Below are 17,390 nucleotides of genomic sequence, written 5' to 3'. Positions count from 1 at the left end.
GTCAGCATGGTCTCCATCCACTGCAGAGCTAACCGATGCTCCTCAACCACATCTTCTCAAGCTGCAGCCTGGTTCTGGCCCCCAGGGCTCTGACCCAGGGATAACATGAGAGCCCAGGGTAGAGCATATGGGAACGACAGGAAGTGACGTCCAGCTGCTGGTGGTGGGGATCCGTCTTCTCCATGTGGAGGACTATCAGTCGTTCTGCCTGACACGTGCCTTCAGTGGACATGGCACTGTGCTGGGACTCTGCAGAGCTCAGGGTGCACGCCCCTGCAAGAGGCAAAGAAGGTGCTGGCCAGCCAGGGCAGTCTGAGCCTCCATTTTCTTCCTCCACTTGAGCCACCCACCTGGTGACTTTGGACAGGTTCTCAGGAGGGGACGACGACGTGGTTACAACAGCGTTATCACCAGTAACAGGTCCACGTGGCTACCGGACATCTCAAAGGAGCTACACTTGCATAGCAAGCACCAGGCCCTGGGTTCAATCCCAGTCCTGAAAAAGAACAAAAAGCCCAACCAACAAAAAGTATGTCTGCAAAGCAGCTATGCTTGGCTCTCATCCCAAATCACAGACCAAAAGCAGGCTCAGGGGTCCCAACAAAGCCAGGGCGAGCCTGAGACTTGCTAGCGAGGTCAATGTCACCGGTGTCTTCAGAGACCCAGCTGCTTCCTGGCTGTGTTCTGCAGGCTTGCCTCTGCCATCACCACGGCGTGTCAAAGGGTGCCACCGCACCTCAGGGACAACCTGGGTCAGTTCCTCCTTCACAGGTGAGGAATTCAGGGCCCTGAGAAGCGCAGTGACTGGTCGGAGCTGCTGGGGCTGAGGGCACAGGCGAGTTGGAACCTTCTTGTTCTTTGAGTGGGTGTGCACTCGTCTTCCAGTTCAGGGACCCAAGATTTCAAAATTTCACAGATGAGTCAAATAAAATGATAAAACTTCTAGGAACCTCCAGGCTCTCTTTTATTTTATTAAAAACAAGAAAGTTGCAATAAATCTTCAATAAAGTTTCACAAAAGTCTAGAAACGAGGAAGGATCAAAGCTCAGACTGTCAGTCCTTCCTAAGAAAGGATGATAGGCAACCTTACACTACTATATTGCTTCAGGGATGTTATTTAAATTCTTGAAAAAAGAAAAGTAACAACACATTACTTATAATATGCATTTTTTCCTCATTGCAAATTTATCAACTGGCCTATGGTCTAAAACAATTCAATTCCCATTTTGTTATTTTTATTGTTGTTTTTGTTTGTACTATGTGGGATTGAACCTGGCAGTGCTGTACCACTGAGCTACACCCTCAGCTCTTTTTATTTTTCATTTTGAGACAGGGTCTCATTAAGTTGCTCAGACTGCCTCAAACTCCAGATCCTCCTACCTCAGCCTCCTGAGTCACAGGGATTACAGGCATGTTTCACCATGCCCAGCTACTCTGGTATTTAAAAGAAAATCCTAGTTACAGGGTTCAGTGGAACATGCCTGTAATCCCAGCAACTTGGGAGGCTGAGGCAGAAGGATAGCAAGTTCAAAGCCAGGCTCAACAACTCCCTGAGACTGTGTCTCAAAATAAAAACAAAAGAGCTGAGGACATAGCTCAGTAGTAGAGCGCCATGTCTTAACCCCGGTTTAAAAAAAAAAAAGTGGGGGCTGGGGATGTGGCTCAAGCAGTAAGGCGCTCGCCTGGCATGCTTGCGGCCCGGGTTCTATCCTCAGCATCACATACAAACAAAGATGTTGTGTCCGCCAAGAACTAAAAAATAAATATTAAAATAAATAAATAAATAAATAATAAAAATATTGTGGTGCTGTGGCACACCTGTAATCCCAGTGACTAGGGACGATCGAAAGTTCAAAGCCAGCGCCAGTCTGCAATTTAGCAAGGCCCTAAGCAACTCAGTGAGACCTGTCTCAAAATAAAAAATAAAAAGGAATGGGGATGTGGCAAAGAGGCTGAGTACCCATGGGTTCAATCCCTGGTACAAAAACAAAACAAATTAAACGAAAAACTTCTTAGATATGCTAAAAATCATTTTACTTAATTTGAATTTTTGAAATAAACTGAGCATCAGCACTGGCCCTCAGAGCCCAGGAAGAAGGGTATGGCAAGGGACCTTGGGGGTGCGGGGCAGTGACCACTGACGTCACTTTGGGACCCACAGTTCCTGGATGAGTGAAGGCATCCGACTCATCCCGACCGAGGCTGGGTGAGTCTGATGGAGACACTTCCGGGGATCCCCACACGCCCTCTCTACCATCCTCCACTCGGAGGGGCTTCAGCATCCGGGGGCCCTGCGGATGGAGACGCATGTCCATCTGCGTGCACAGCAACGCTGCTCGCGCAGACCGATGGCAGACTCCCCGGGCTCCCCCGGCGGGCTCCCCCGTTTCCAGGACCGCAGAGCAAACCCGCAGCACCTGCCACACCGCCTGGCACCCCCGGGGCGACCTCACGAGGCCCTGCCCATGCCAGCCTGCTGACGATACCTCTTCCCAGACGGAGGAGCCGGCCCTTGCCGTCCCGTCCGACACACGACTGAGGCCGCAGCAACCTCCAGCGTGACACTGATACAGTCCTAGACGTAGCTGGCTGGTGGCTGCGGCACCTTCCTCTCAAAGAATACAAGCAATCTATGGGCTAAATTCTTTAGCCATCATGAGAACTGTGTCCTTACAAAGACCTGGGGGACAGAGCGCCCGAGTCCCCATGTGCTTTGGTCTGGGTGAGGGGAGCCTGTGTCACTATACACTGGCGATGGAACCGGGTCCTGTGTGGCTGACGTCTGCCGTGTCCGTCCTCCTTTGGAGGCAGGGTAGGCACAGCTGCCAGGGATGTCCCTGCTCCAGGACTCTCTGGGTCAGGCTTGGCCATGCCTCTGGAAACAGGGGTGGCTTAGTGGAGGCGCCAGGCACCTCCCGAACACAAGCACGTGCGCTTAAGAGTAGCACCTTCTTTCTGTCTTTGATCTGCGGACACGAGGTTACCGCGATGAGCAGGAAAACAGGTGGGCTCACTCTCCTGCTCTGCAGGGCCCAGGACAGACTGTGGCCAGGGATTTCACCTCCGCTGGGCAGTGACAGTCAGCAGCGCCTCCGGATGGGCCTGGCTGTGTGTGCCGGGTGTGTCCCCCGAGGAAAACGCTCACCTGTGGGAAGGAAACCGCTTTCGCAACTCAGAAATAATCAAATTTTCCACGAGGTGATCCGTCTCTGTCACAAGATCCACGGCTGATGTTTTTGTTGAGACTCGTTTCTCCTCCGTCAAGGCTTTCCTGATGATCTGAAAGGAGAATGTAACAGCAGGTGGCACCTCGTACCCAGAGCTCACGTCCCTTCCCCCACCACTGCCCCTCTGGCCAGCTCTGTGCTGCCAGGTCCACCCGGTCGCTTATCCCAGACCCCTCGGGGCTCAGCATCCCCAGGCTCCTGGGGCCACCAGCCAGGACTCCTCTCACAAGGCAGACTTGCCTCTCCATGTCTCTCCTACCTGTGAAACAAGGTTTCCTTGGAGGAAAGGAAAAACATGGTTTCCAAAAAAGGAAAGTTAGCTCAGACCTGTCCAAAATAAGAGGGTGGAGCACACCTGTGGCCCTGAGAATCCTGTGCACTCTACCCTGAGACCTGAATGAAACCTTCCCTGTCCAGCTCACTTGATGAAGCGAACAGGATGCCACACGGTCCCGAGTCCACACCACCCGTGTGCACACTGAGGAGCAGGGGCCTGCAGCTATGGGGGCAGAGCCACCTCTCGGCTGCCCTGCACCAGTCCACGTCCCCACTTCACAGAGACATGCAGAGGGATGGGAGGCTCAGGCGCAGGATCCAGCCACCAGCACATCCTGTCTAAATACAGGGGTGAGTACTGGGGGGCAGCATAATCTCCCAAAGGCTCCTGGGACCCACAGGAGACCTGAACAGGAAGCCCCAGGGGCAGTGACTCCATCCCCAGCCCCTGCAGGAAGGTCGGCTCTAGCTGGGACTAAATCACCACCTCGCTTCCGGCCAGACCCTTCTTCTCCACTTCTGTCTGTCCACAACTGCATGTTGCCCTCATCATGAAGAAGGCAGGACACCTAATGAGGAGATCTCTGCTTACCAGCTGCCACTCAAAAATCCTTTATTTCTTTCAAAAGCAGCACCAACTGTCCAGCCTCAAGCACCTGGCCCACCCCGTGCCACCTGCACACACCTCCTGAGCCCTTCTGGGGTCAGGCCATGTATGGATGACTGCACTGGAGCAGAGGCCTTAGAGAGGAGCAGGCAGGCAAATGGGACCTTGAAGGGCCCCAGGGCCACAGCACCCAGCAGGCCCTCCTAGTGCTGGCTGGTCCCATACTGAGCCTTGACAGTTACAAATCTTGGTTGCTAAACAGATGCACAGAATGGATTTGGAACGTGATGGGAAGTACAAGAGGCACACAGTCCACATTCCAAAGACCACTTACGCCCCGCAGCTCCACCCTCTGACACCTGGCAATTGCAACATCCTGCTCAGCACCCTGTCCTTCTCACACCAATTTGCACATGGCAGTCTCTTTCCAAAAGCATTGCCACAATCCTTTGATGATAAAGTTCACAGTCTCATAGCCTCTGTGGGTCTTCAGGAACCCTGAATTCTGGGCTGGTCCACACGGGCTCTTTGGCACGCAGCTGGCATCCTGTGTGGTGATGCGATTCAGTGTGGGAGGGGTCTGCTTCTGCAGAAGGCGCGCGTGTGTGTGTGCATGTGTGTAGTCAGAAAGGCCCCTAACCAGAGGATGTGGTCTGAGTGGATTTGGCACCAGAGCTTCTGGGATCTTGTTGAAATGGGTTGGGGTCTGAGATCCACATTTCTTTTTTTGAGGTACTAGGGTTGAACCCGGGGGAGCTCTACTACTGATCTACTTGTCCAGCGCTTTACTATTTTTGAGACAGGCTCTTCTTGCTAAGTTGCTAAGGCTGGCCTTGAACTTGTGATCCTCCTGCCTCAGGCTCCCAAGTTGTGGGGATCAGGGGTGAGCACCACGGTGCCTGGCTGGAGAGCAACATTTCTGACAGACTCTGCTGGACACCAGTGTTGGGAGCACACTTGGGTGCAGTGGGTGGAGCAGCCCTCATCCAGGGAGGAGGGTGGCCAGGAGCTGGGATGGTCACTTGGCAGGCAGGCGTCGGGCAATTCACCTGGACTGTGTGTCCTTTCAGGAAGCGGTCACAGGCACGTATTCCATGGCCATCAGCAGCTGCCCTACGGAAGCTGGCCTGAGGGTTCAGACAGATGGATCTCTCCACTGTAGAGAGCTGTGCCAGCCTCCCTCCTGATGCCTACATCCTACCTATCCCATAATAAGCAACTGTTATTTTTGCAACGAAGAGTTGAGGAACAATGCCCACCTAGCTCCGTGTGGGATGGGAAGCACTAGGAGAGGCAGAGAGAGCAGGGCCACTGCAAGGACATCAGAGGAGGGACTGCGGGCATTGTTGGGCACCACGGCCCCTGCCCACGCCAGGTCTGCTCCCTTCTGGCGCTTCATCTCGTCCCACTCCCACAGGGCACCAGGGATTCTGTCTGTGCTGGCCTTCTGTCTCCACCTGCCCCAGCTGCAGTCATCCTATGAGTGGGGGGCTGACTGTGCTTCTCTCCTTGCACCGGAAGCTTCCACCAGCAGACTGTCTCTGCTGCGGGCTCTTCCCCTTGCAGCCGAAGCTGCGCCTGGTGTGGGGGGGGTGCACAGAAGTCAATGGGTGAAGGAATGAAAGATGTCAGACAGTAAGAGTGAACTGGGCCACGCATGTCCCTGCACCACCATGTCTATGTGGACACTGACAACCTTCGTCTATCTGCTCCCTGTGGTTGACTTTCTTGTTGTCTGGATGAGAGACTCTGAAGTAGCCAGGTGCAGTGGCACATGCCGACAGCCCAGCAATTCTGGAGGCTGAGGAAGGAGGATCCAAAGTTCAAGCAACTTAGTGAGACCCTGTCTCAAAACAAAATAAAAAGGACTGGAAACGTGGCTCAGCGGTAGAGCACCCCTGGGTTCCATCCCCGGCACCACAACACACACACAGAAACTCCCGACAGGCCTAAAGCCACATCTTCTGGCTTCACCAGGGAGCCCTGCCTCTGGAGCCAGCCAGAAACTGCTGCAGGCCCTCACACCAGCTCCCACCATGACGCGCTCCCACACCTCAGCACACAGCCCCTGCAGCATCCCTGCTGGGCAGGGGAAGTCAGCCCTCGCAGGCAGACAGCTTTCGACTTGGCTTTGTGGCAGAGAGAACTGACCCCAGATTACCCAGGCCCCCCTTTTCCCTTTTTGGAACAGAACCCCCATGTTGTAGCCAGGTGTGGAGTTGCCTGGGGGTCCACACTGCCTCCTGTGCTGCTGGGTGTGGCTAGGGGCTCAATGCTGCCCAAGAGCAGATGGACAGTGGCCACACCTGCAAGCTGAGTCCCACTCTCAGAGGACATTGCAGTCAGTTCCTCTGTCCCCTGCTCCCCCCCCCCCCCNCCCCCCCCCCCCCCCCCAGTCTGTGATGTGTGGCGCTGACAGGGCAGCCATGGCCACTGCAGGAAGATGCCACCACCTCAGAACCAGGAGAGGGGCCCAGGAAGCACAGCCACCTGCACCCTACCTCCTACTCACTGGACGGACGTCTGTCGCTGATGCCTGTGAGCCTGGCAGGCAGAGGATCAGCCTCCAACTCGGCCCCATGACCTCCCACCGCACCTTGCATCCATGCTCCTGCCTGTGGCATCTTTCGCCCTGGAGTCTCCTTCCAGAGCCACAGTCAGCACTGGTCCTTCCAGGCCTACTGTCCTCCTTTCCAACTTAGTTAAAGCGTCCCCCCCAACGAGCCATCTCCTGCCAACCTGGCTCACCCAGAGGAAGACCTCAGCACTGCACGAGCCAGCCCAGGGGCTGCCAGAGCACAGTCACCTAGGAATCCCTGGGGTCTACTCATTTGGGTGCACGGCCCACAGGTGGGCATGCAGTCGTGCAGGACAGACATGGAGGGTCTCCGTGAGTGTCCACTGAATGAGCAGACAGGGATTTTCTGATGGCCACACTAGTGGACGCGACGCCGCAGACTCCGGAGATACCACATTCCTTTACTGTTTCTGGCGATGCTGGGGATGGACCAGGGCCTTGCACGGGCCAGGCTAGCACCCCCCACCACGCCCCCGACAAACCAGGAAGATCCTTCAACGGGGCATCTGCAGAGCCATCTCTAACCCCAAGCTTCCAAACCATACTCGGCTCCTGCGTGACAGCGAGGTAGGTGCTCAGGGTGAGTGGGCGGCTTGGGGACAGCTGCTGAAACCTAGGAGTGCCCACCAGTGGGACAGGGCCTGGCCACAGGCCTGCGAAGGCAGGAGACATGAGACTTGAGGAGCAACGTTCTGTCGTGGCTTTTCAGAACTTAGTTGCTCATTTCTGCTCTGTTAGAACATCCCACTGTGTGTGCTTCAGGAAGGCTGCGGCAGGCAGCACCTCTGCCCCATCACCTCCCAGTGGCTCAGCAATGTAGCAGCAAGACCCTGTCTCCAAATAAAAAATAAAAAAGGGCTGGGGCGTGGCTCAGAGGTAGAGCGCTTGCCCAGAGTGTGCGAGGTCCTGGGTTCAATCCTGGTCCTGCCACACAAACCGCCTTCGACTGGCATGTAGACCTCACCACGCCAGTTCTGAAAGAACACGGATCTGACAAAACATGACACCTCAGACAAAACCCCAAACCTAACAGGATGCTGAAAGAACGGTTTGCTTCCTAAGCTTTCCTACACTGAGAAAGGAGAGAACAGTGCTTCCACTGAGGGCTGCACTTCACACACCCAGGGCCCTGCCCTCCAGCCCAGGGAAGGGGCGGGACAATGGTGACCCTTGGGGAGTGACTACACCTCTCTCAGCCGTGGAGGTTAAGACCTTCTTGCTCTGGGGCGATGGGCAGTGTGGGCTGTGGGTCCACTGGAGCCCTCAGCCACTCACTAATGCAGCGTTCACTTGGCAGGCCTGGTCCGGGTCTCCTTCCAAACAGCACTCGGTAGACGTTTAGCTCATAAAACACAGGCCTTCCGTCGCTGAAGCCTGAATTCCAGGCCCAGAAGAGAGGCCCACCTTGGCTGCAGCACCAGACACCCAGAGCCAACATGTCCAGCTAGAGGCCCTGCTCCTGCCCACACACCATTGTGGTCCTGTGCTCCTGGCCCTGGGCGGAGCAGCTTGTGCAGCCTAGAATGTTGCCCTGTGGTCCAGGTTCCTTCCTCTCCAGCATGTGGAACAGCTCAGCCAAAGGGTACCTCCAGGGGGGCACTGTATCTCCAGGGGGGCACTGTACCTCCGCCTTGTCAGTCTGGAAAGTCGCTGCTTCCTCAGGCGTGGCCCTTGTGATGTGCCCTGAAAACACGTGAGTGTGGTGTGATGATTCACTTGATGTGCCAACCTGACTGGGCTACAGGGTGCCCAGATACCTGGTCAGACACTACTATTCCCAGGGCTTCTGCAAAGGTATTTTCAGATGAGATCAGCATTCCAATGGGCAGAATAAAGCAGGCTCCCATGGGTGGGTTGAACCCAATCAATTAAAGGCCCAAAGAGACCAGACTTCCCTGGACTAAGCAGGAATTCTGCAGTGTTAAAGGACCTCCACCTCCTGGGTCAGGGCCAGGGTCATTTCTCACCCAGTCCAGCCATACGTAGCAGGCCCTCTGGCCAGTCCTCCTCTGCAGCTTCCTCCTACCCCCACCGCACTGTCCCTCATCCACTTGATCACACCACCACAGGACCAGGCCTGGGCCTGCCCTGGGCAGCTGTGCTCCCCAGAGGGCCAGGCTCATCCTGACTGTGCTGTGTCCCAGGCCCCATCCTGAGAGTTCACACGTACCGACTCATTTAATCCCCGCTACTTCACGGAGAAGAAGCCTCACGATCAAGATGAGGAAACAGGCTGGGGTATGGCTCAACAGCAGAGCACTTGCTCACACGTGTAGGGCCTGGGATCAGAAACTGAGGCAGACTCGTCAGCAGGTTGCCTAGGGCCACAAGAGTGAAACGGTCCTCCTGCCAAGACAGAAACGCGGAGCTCTTTCTCCCAAGGCCCCTTCAGATCACAGCTCGTCCCAAGGCCACTGACCCACAACCCATCACTGAGTTCCAGACCTCGGTCGGTCTCAACCCTCAACCTCGGGTTTCCCTGTGACCCCAGGTTCTCCTGCCCAGGGCCGAGCCTCCCTGTTCCACCCTGGGCTTCAGACAGGGCGTACGACTCCTGGAAGGGCATTTTGTCCCCGTCCTGTCTTCCTATGACCCTGCGGGACCCGTCCTCCCCTCTGCTCTCCCGAGCCCACTGCCAGCTCTCCAGCCGACTGGCCTTTCTTTGACAGGGCACAGCTCAGCCGCATTCTTCCGGGAAGCTGTCCCCACCTCCCAGGCCCTGGCGTGACTCCTACCCTCATGTTCCTCTTTGCTGCAGTGACTGGCCTCCACCTCTGGGCCACCTGGGGTGGCCCCAGCAGGCTGGGAGGGAGCTGGGACAGTGACAGGAGGATCCGAGACTGGCTCAGCCTCGAGGTCAAGCTCACGATGCCTTCACCGGCTGAATCCTTCCCTCGCTTTCCGGAGGAAAGAAGCTGCAAACCAGGCCAGCCTGAGGTTCGGACCCAACAGGAGGCCTCAGACAGGACAGGGCCAACTCCTATCCTCTTCCCCTCCAGTCCCAGGGCCTCTGGACCTCCACCCAGCCCGCTATCCTAGGACTGGGAAGCGGGGCCTGGAGCTCCCCACGACCTTCCCCTGGCTACTTCTGCCTCTCCCCACCCCTGAGGCACGGTCTCCACTAGGCAGACCTTCCGCTGGGTTACCAAGTGCCCCTCTCAGGCCCATGGAGGACAGGACACCTCGCATGCCCAAGGGGCAGAAGGCTGCAAGTGCGATGACCTCGGGAAGGAAGGCATCCTTGCCATTTTCCTCAGAAAGTTTTTGTTAGCAAAATGGGCATAAAAATGTCACTTTTCTTACAATGTTATCTAAGGAAAACAACAGGTGTCCTCTCGGGCCAGGTTAGGACAGTGGGCTGGACACTGGAAGACCAGCTACTTCACCAGGGCGCTCTCTTTGCTGATGTTTTCAATGGTGGGGAAAGTTTTAGAACATTCATGCAGACTGACCCACCCCGTAGAGCCAAGCAGGAACTGGGACATGGGGACAGGTGACACAGGGACTGGGGATGGACAAGGGAGCCCAAGATCACAACCTGCCTCCCCACTTCCTCCAGCAACAGGTGAGTCAGTGCTGGCCGGGCAGTGGGAGTCTCTTCAGAGAAGGGCACCACCCAAGACGACCCACACCTGGCCTTCAGGAATCTCCCTGACCATGCTATGGTGGAGCTCATGGGTGGACAAGCCTGCTCTCTTCACCACAGGGACAAACTCAGCCCTAAATGCCACCCACCAGTGACTTCCATGCTACATCTCTCAGCCTCTCTCTGGCTCTGGGCACACTCAGCCTCCCCACTTGGAAACCACCAGCAGTTCCTGCCTCCCACTCCCAGAGCTAAACCCTGACCTTCACCTCCCACATGAAGGTGAAGGTCATCTTGGGGACATGGCAACCCGTTTGGCCAGATTTTCAGGGACCAAAGTTTGTTTTGGGAGTTCTTGGGATTGAACCTAGGGGCTTTACCACTGAGCCACATCCCCAGCCCTTTTTATTTTGAATCAGGGTCTTATTCAGTTGCTGAATGTCTCACTAAGTTGCTGAGGCTGGCCTTGAACTTACAATCCTCCTGTCTCAGTCTCCTGAGTCAGCCTCCTAAGCCATTGGGATCACAGGTGTGTGCCATTGTGCCCAGTTTGATGTGAACCTTTGAAGTCATCCTGGATGCTTCTTGTTGTCTTGCCCCTACATCCAATCCAATAGCAAACTGTCACCTCAGCCCCCCAAACTAGGTCTCTCTGGGCCACATGGCACTCAACCCCGAACTGCATACTGCACTTGGAGCAAAGGTTAAGTCCAGAGTTGCTGGACAAACACTGTTGGGTGAATAACTATATTTCTAATCACTGTTTTTGTACCCCATTCTAAAAACAAACAATATCACAGAGGTCGATAAACATGTAAAAGCATTTAAAACCCCAATAACCAGCTGGTGCAGGCTTCCCAGCACGCTGGAGGCCCTGGGTTCCATCTGGCACCACAATACTAAATAACTAGATGAATAAACCGCAGTAAAACACCAGCTCATGTCCATCGCATGGCTAAGGAGGAGAAGGGCCACAGTGTGGAGGATAAAGAGCCTGGGCGCCTGACCCACCTGGGCAAGGAGCGTGACCTGGACACCCCTCTCAAGAACCACTTGGCAAAATCTCCATTCCGGGTCATGAAACAGAAATTCCAATCCCCAGCGAAATGCATTCATACATAATCAAAAGACACAGGCAAGGACATTCACATTAGTCATCTCAGCTCCAACCTGGGCATCACCCAGAGATTCCTCGAGAGCCAAGCATGAAGGGCCACGCACCCACACAGCAGTGCTCCACAGAGTCTGGCCCACACTAGACCCAGAGCCAGCTGCAAACCCTAGGAATGCTGATGCCCAGCCCCTCCAGGCCCTCTGAGTCAGACCCCTCAGGTGGCTCAAGCTCGAGGGCCAGGGCAGTTTGCACACCCATGGTCCCCATTAGAGCCCTAAGGCATTCCTCACAGAGCTGGAAAAAAAAAATCAGTTCACATGGAAACACAAAGACCTGGAATAGCAAAGTCACCCTGAGCAGAAGGTGTGGCCTGGAGGCATCACAATACCTGATTTCAAAACACAGAGCCAGGCCCACCTGAAATTCCAGTAACTCAAAGGCTGAGGCAGGAGGATTGCAGAGTTGGAGGCCAGCCTGAGCAATTTAGCAGACCCTGCAGCAAAAAAAAAAAAAAGAAAGAAAGAAAGAAAGAAAGGGCTGGGGATGTAGCTTGGTGGTGGAGTGCTTGCCTAACAAGCCTGGGGCCCTGGGTTCCTTCTCTAGTTCCACAAAACAACAGCAACAAACACCACAGGACAAAACAGCAGGGCACTGACACACAACAGATGCACAGACCAAAGTAACCAGCCCGAGGACCCAGGAAGGAGTCCACGGGTCTCCAGCCCACCGACCCTCCACAGGGGCCAGCCTAAGTGGCAAGCGGTGCTGGGAAAAGCGAGGTCACACTACTGAAACCAGAGTCCTCTCTCCCACAGCACTAGTCATCAAAGACCTTAACGTGAGACCCGGAGCTGAAATCATGAGACAAAAACAGAGGAACCGGCACAGGCAATGAGCTCTTGGACAGGACTCCAACAGCTCAAGAAACAAAACAGGAACCGACCAGTGGGGTTGCGTCAAAGGAAGGCTCCTGCACAGCCACGGACCTTTGTGGCTATTCATCTACAGATGATTAACATTCAGAGGAACAGCAGCTGGGTGTGGTGACACACACCTGTCATCCCGGTGTCTCAGGAGGCCGAGGCAGGAGGAGCCCAAGTTCAAGGCCAACCTGGGCAACTTGGTGAGGCGGTGTCTCAAAATAAAATATAAAAGGAGCTGGGAGTGTAGCAAATGGCCAATAAATATATAAATTTTATTTTATCTCACTTCAGGTACAATGGCTATCATTAAAAAAATGCTGACTAGGAACACTTATATAGTGTTAATAGAGTATAAATTAGTACAGTACGGAAGTTCCACAAAAAACTAAAAATATCACATGATCCAGTTATCCCACTCCTGGGTTTATTATATTGGCGGGAAAAGAAGTCAGAATACAAGAGACACCTGTGCCCGTATTTACGGGCACCTGTACCCACTATTCACAACAGCCAAGATGCGGAATCACCTAGGTGCTGCCCCCAGAGGGATGGGTAAAGAAAACATGGTAAATAGACACAATCAAGTATTCGTCCAGCCACGAGGAAGAATGGAAGCCTGTCATTTGCAGGAAAATGGACAGAACTGGAAACAAGTCAGTGCAGAAAGACAAGTGTCTCACGTTCTCTATTTTGTGCAGAACCAAAAAATACAGGTGACCTGCAAGTTGGACTATTGAGACGAGGCAGGGGTGGGGGAAAGGGAGGGTGTGAGAGGGTAGGGTGATGGTCATGACCAAGGCATGATCAATGCTCCTTGCAAAGGTCACACTGAAACCCATTAATTCGTATAGTTCATGGATATTAATTTTAAAAACTCTGCTGGGGGTGGGGGCATAGCTCAGTGGTGAGGGTTAGGGTTGGTTCATGCAAGGCCCCAGGTTGTATCCCCAGCACCACCACACATAAAAATTCTGTTGGGAAGATGGACAGTTGACCATACATTTCTACATACAGAAAACCAAGCAAATGAAAAAACACACGCACTTTCTTTTAACTTTAAGGAAAACAAAAGTTGCGTAAGAAAGAAAGGAATGCTATACACTGCAATACCCAGCACCCCCAGGAATCACACTCACAGCGAGGGCACCCCAGTGGAGGTAGCCGCGGGACACAAGGAAGAATGGCAGGGCCAGGAGCTCACTGGGCACTCACCTGGAGTTCCACTCAGCCCCACAAAAGAGGAGGAAAGAAACCAGCAGCTGAGGAGGACAAGGCAGGAGAATGTCAAGTTCAAAGCCACCTCAGCAACTCAGCAAGGCCCTAAGCAACTCAGCAAGACACTGTCTCTAAACACAAAAAGGGCTGGGGGCCTGGCCCAGTGGTGAAGCGCCCCAGGTTCAATCCCCAGCACCAAAAAAGAAAGACAGAAAAAAAAGAAAATGCCAGTGGGCCTGGCCAAGCCCCTGCAGGTATCAGGACAATGGCCTTGGGAAATGCAACCTGCTAAGGGGTGAGGCCACCAGGGAAGTCGGGAATCCCAGGATGGCACCATGGGTATTGTTCTCCTGCTGTGCTCTGCCTTTTCCAAGTGCCAATGCTCATCTCTGAATGCTCACCTCGGACGGATGGGCACAGATCAGCTGCTCTGACAGCTGCGCCAACCCCGCCTCTTTCCACAGTGACCTCCCACCTCCCCTGGCAGGGGCAGCTTTGGCCAGGCACGCTTGCTGTGGTTGGTAGGGTCTGTCTGTGGGGTGTACAGCCACACCTGTACTTCCCGTTAGCCATCCTCTACAGGAGTGGTGTCCAAAACGCCTGTCCTATCTTCCACTGGACTGACCTGGCTCTTCTGGGGTCCTGCCTGGTGGTGCTGACAGCACCACCAGGCAGGACCCCAGAAGAGCATGTGAGCCCATGTGTGGCCGCTGGCGATGGAGTGTGGAGACTGCAGGGGAAATGAGGCTTCCACTGCAAGACCCAGGCACAAGTCTGTGGAAGAGTCTTCCATGTCTTACACTAGCATATAAAATGTTAACTCAGAAAAGAAAATTGGCAGAAAGTTCTCAATTTGATGACAACCTTAAACACGTATTTGTTTACCAGTAATGACTTTTGCAGACTATTGGTAATACATTTCCATCAGCCATGCTACAGGAAAGGCTGAGTTTACCTTTCTACTCCCTCCATAGAAAATACAGTAAGGGCAGCCAGGAGCCATGGTACACATCTGGAATCCCAACAACCCTGGAAGCTGAGACAGGAGGATCACAAGTTGGAGGCCAACCTTGAAAACTTAGTCTCAAAGGAAAAAGGGCTAGGGACATAGCTCAGGAGTAGTGTCCCTTGGCTCAATCCTCAGTAGAAAACAAGGAAGGAAGGAAATACAAGGGCTGGGGTGTAACTCAGTAGTACAGTGCTTGCCTAGCATGCTCTAAGTACAGGGTTCCATCCTCAACACCACAAAAGAAAATGGAAAAAAAATCATAAAAATCATTGTCATTCAAAGATGCAAAGAATATGAAGCCAAAAGAAGATGAAAAACATAGAATAACGAGAAGCAGCAAACAAATTGTTCTTTTTTTATGTTTTGACACACTGGCAGAATTTGTTAATCTCAAAATGCATAGTTGTGACTGCTGATTTTTTGTTTGGTTGTTGTTGTTTTGGGGTACTGGGGATTGAACTCAGGGGCACTTTACCACTGAGCCACATTCCTGGTCCTTTTTATTTTTTAATTTGAAACAGGGTCTCACTAAGTGGCCAAAGGTTTCACTAAATTGCTGCCACTGGCCTCAAATTTGTGATCCTCCTACCTCAGCCTCCGGAGTGTTTGGGATACTAAGCATGGGCCACCACTTGTGACTGTTCATATTCTAAATAAATGACTTTTGTATCTAAATTGGAATTTGTAAATTTGTATTTTCTTAAAGAGGGCCCCCTAAGTTGCCTAAGCTTCAAGCCTAAAGAAACCTGACACCACCACCCCCAGGAGAATTAAAAAAACATAAAGTACATTGCATGTGATAAACACTCAAGTTAGTGACTGTTGCTTTTTGAACCAGCAGTGGGGTGGGTGGAGGCTATGGCCCACCAGCCAGGAAGAGGTTCCTGCAAAGGCATAAAGGCTGGGACTGGAGGGGCAGGGTGGCTCCCAGAGCTGCTGAAGGAAAGGGAGGTGGAAAACCAGGGAGGAGGGCAGGGACCGGAAGCTGAGGGAACAGGGGCAGGGGATGGGGTAGAGAGAGGTCTGGCAGATTCCCAGGGCGCCTTGGCTGGAACTATCCTCCACCAACCAGAAGCAACAAAGCCCACCTCTTGGGAGGTTGTCTCTCTGCTCCCCTACCTTTTGGCATCAGACTCTTGACCTCAGAAGAAGCCCCTAACAGAACAGCAGGGTGCTGGGTACAGGTGAGAGGGTGGGCAGTGGGGCCTGCTCTCCTCCCTCCCTGGGCGGTCTGTTGGAAGGCTGAGTCTCCAGCCAGCACCCAGCTCACTACAGGAGTGTGAGTTAAAGACACTCATTCTCTGCACCGGGTATGATGACCTTGTGTGGCCATGTCTGCCCCAGTCAGAATATTCTCTCACCCGCTGCCAGCCAGGCGGGCAGCACCAGCATAATGCCCACAAGGAGGCCCAGAGTTCAGGGTTTCCTGACCAGACTCCTAATGGCAGCATCTTTATCCCCCATCCTTGTTTTTTTTAAAGCTTCTTTGTTGTGTTGGCATGCTGTAAAAACATAAATGACCTTTTAAATAAGTTAAAATTCACAAGACCGTGGAGAACTGGCCTGTGATACTACTGCAAGCTCTATAGGAACATTTGTAAAATTTTTTTAAAATTAAGACTTCTGTTCTTCAAAATCTAAATTTGATACCTGTAAAAACTCACCAGCTCACGCTACAGTGACTGAATCCTAAACTGTCATCCCCTCAAAGCCCCAAAGAAGCCAAGTTTTATAATAAAATCCTAAAGTTCCTAACTATTCTGAGGATGCTGGCTCTGGAAGCACAGTGAGGCTGGGGGAAGGAGGGCGGGCCAGCTCTGGCTTGCAGACACAAGTGGATCTGCTTTCCAAGAAGAATGTTTGCCCTGAAGCTCTGGCTTTACCGCCAGTGCAGCTGGGACTGGGGTCCCCCCTTCTCCTTTAGGATGGTTAGCAGAGGTTTCACGCTTTTTAACTCCAGCATCTTTAGAGCATTTTCGGACTTTTAGAACGAAAAGAAAAACGCCTTTTCTTTGGAAGGCCAATCTGCCCACACCCCTCCTCCGAGCCCAAGCACAGACCTTAACAAGCTGAACTTGGGACAAGGCTTCTTCCTACTCAAATTAAGCCCAGCGGGAGGCCCCCTTATCCCTGCCACACTGCCGGCGCTCCCTACTGCGTGCCAGCGCTCCCTACTACGTGCGGCTGCACTGCAGGAACCGGGGAACAAGCAGGAAACGAATACTAAAATGCACAGGAGAAAGGAGAGAAGCTCCGCTCCTGTTTTAAATCCTCGTGGCTGGGTTTCTTCAGTCCTATGGCTTGGTTTTCATCCTTTCGGCAGCCTAACAAGTTCCTCCTGAAGGCTGAGTCTGTGCCAATCACTGCGTGAAACCACTTTCAGTTTGTGGGCCGGAGCAAGTTTGGACCCGGATGCCTGGAGAAAGACAACCCAGCACCAGCCCCTCCAGCTCTGCCAGCGCCTGGGGCTTAAAGCTGGGGTAACCTCGACCTGGTCACTGGATCAATTCAAAGGTCCTTAAAACAGCAGCTGCGGTCTTGTAGCCTTGGCAAAGTGACTCTCCCGGACGCCAAGGTCAAGCACGCTGCAGCTACCATCCAACTGGCAAAGGAGAGGGGGCGCCCCCGCCCCACGCACCCGCTAGGTCCTCACTGCCTCGGGCTGCTGGGTGGAGAAGGGGCAGGGAAGGAGGTGTCCCCGGAGCAAACACAAAGAACTCGCTCCCCCATCACGTCCCAGCACTTCGTCCGGCTCGGCGCGCACTGCTGCGCACAGGACCCCAGCGCTCGCCTCGCTCCGGGAGCCGGGCCCTCGCCCCGCGGGACTTCTGCGGGACGCCCAGAGCTCCGAGTGA

General features: G+C 53.7%; 1 protein-coding gene across 1 annotated transcript in view; it reads right to left on the bottom strand.

The window, feature by feature from the left end:
- The window catches only part of Impa2 (inositol monophosphatase 2), a 46,715-nt gene that overhangs the window by 28,964 nt on the left and 361 nt on the right, over positions 1–17,390 (bottom strand). The window contains 1 exon segment of the mRNA XM_015506037.2: positions 3,146–3,279. Coding sequence (XP_015361523.1) covers positions 3,146–3,279 — 134 coding nt within the window.

Source organism: Marmota marmota, unplaced genomic scaffold (assembly GCF_001458135.2).
Source record: "Marmota marmota marmota unplaced genomic scaffold, marMar, whole genome shotgun sequence".
In the NCBI taxonomy this organism is placed as follows: Eukaryota; Metazoa; Chordata; class Mammalia; order Rodentia; family Sciuridae; genus Marmota; species Marmota marmota.
Note: the sequence above shows the minus strand (reverse complement) of the source record. Positions and strands in the feature narration are given on the sequence as shown.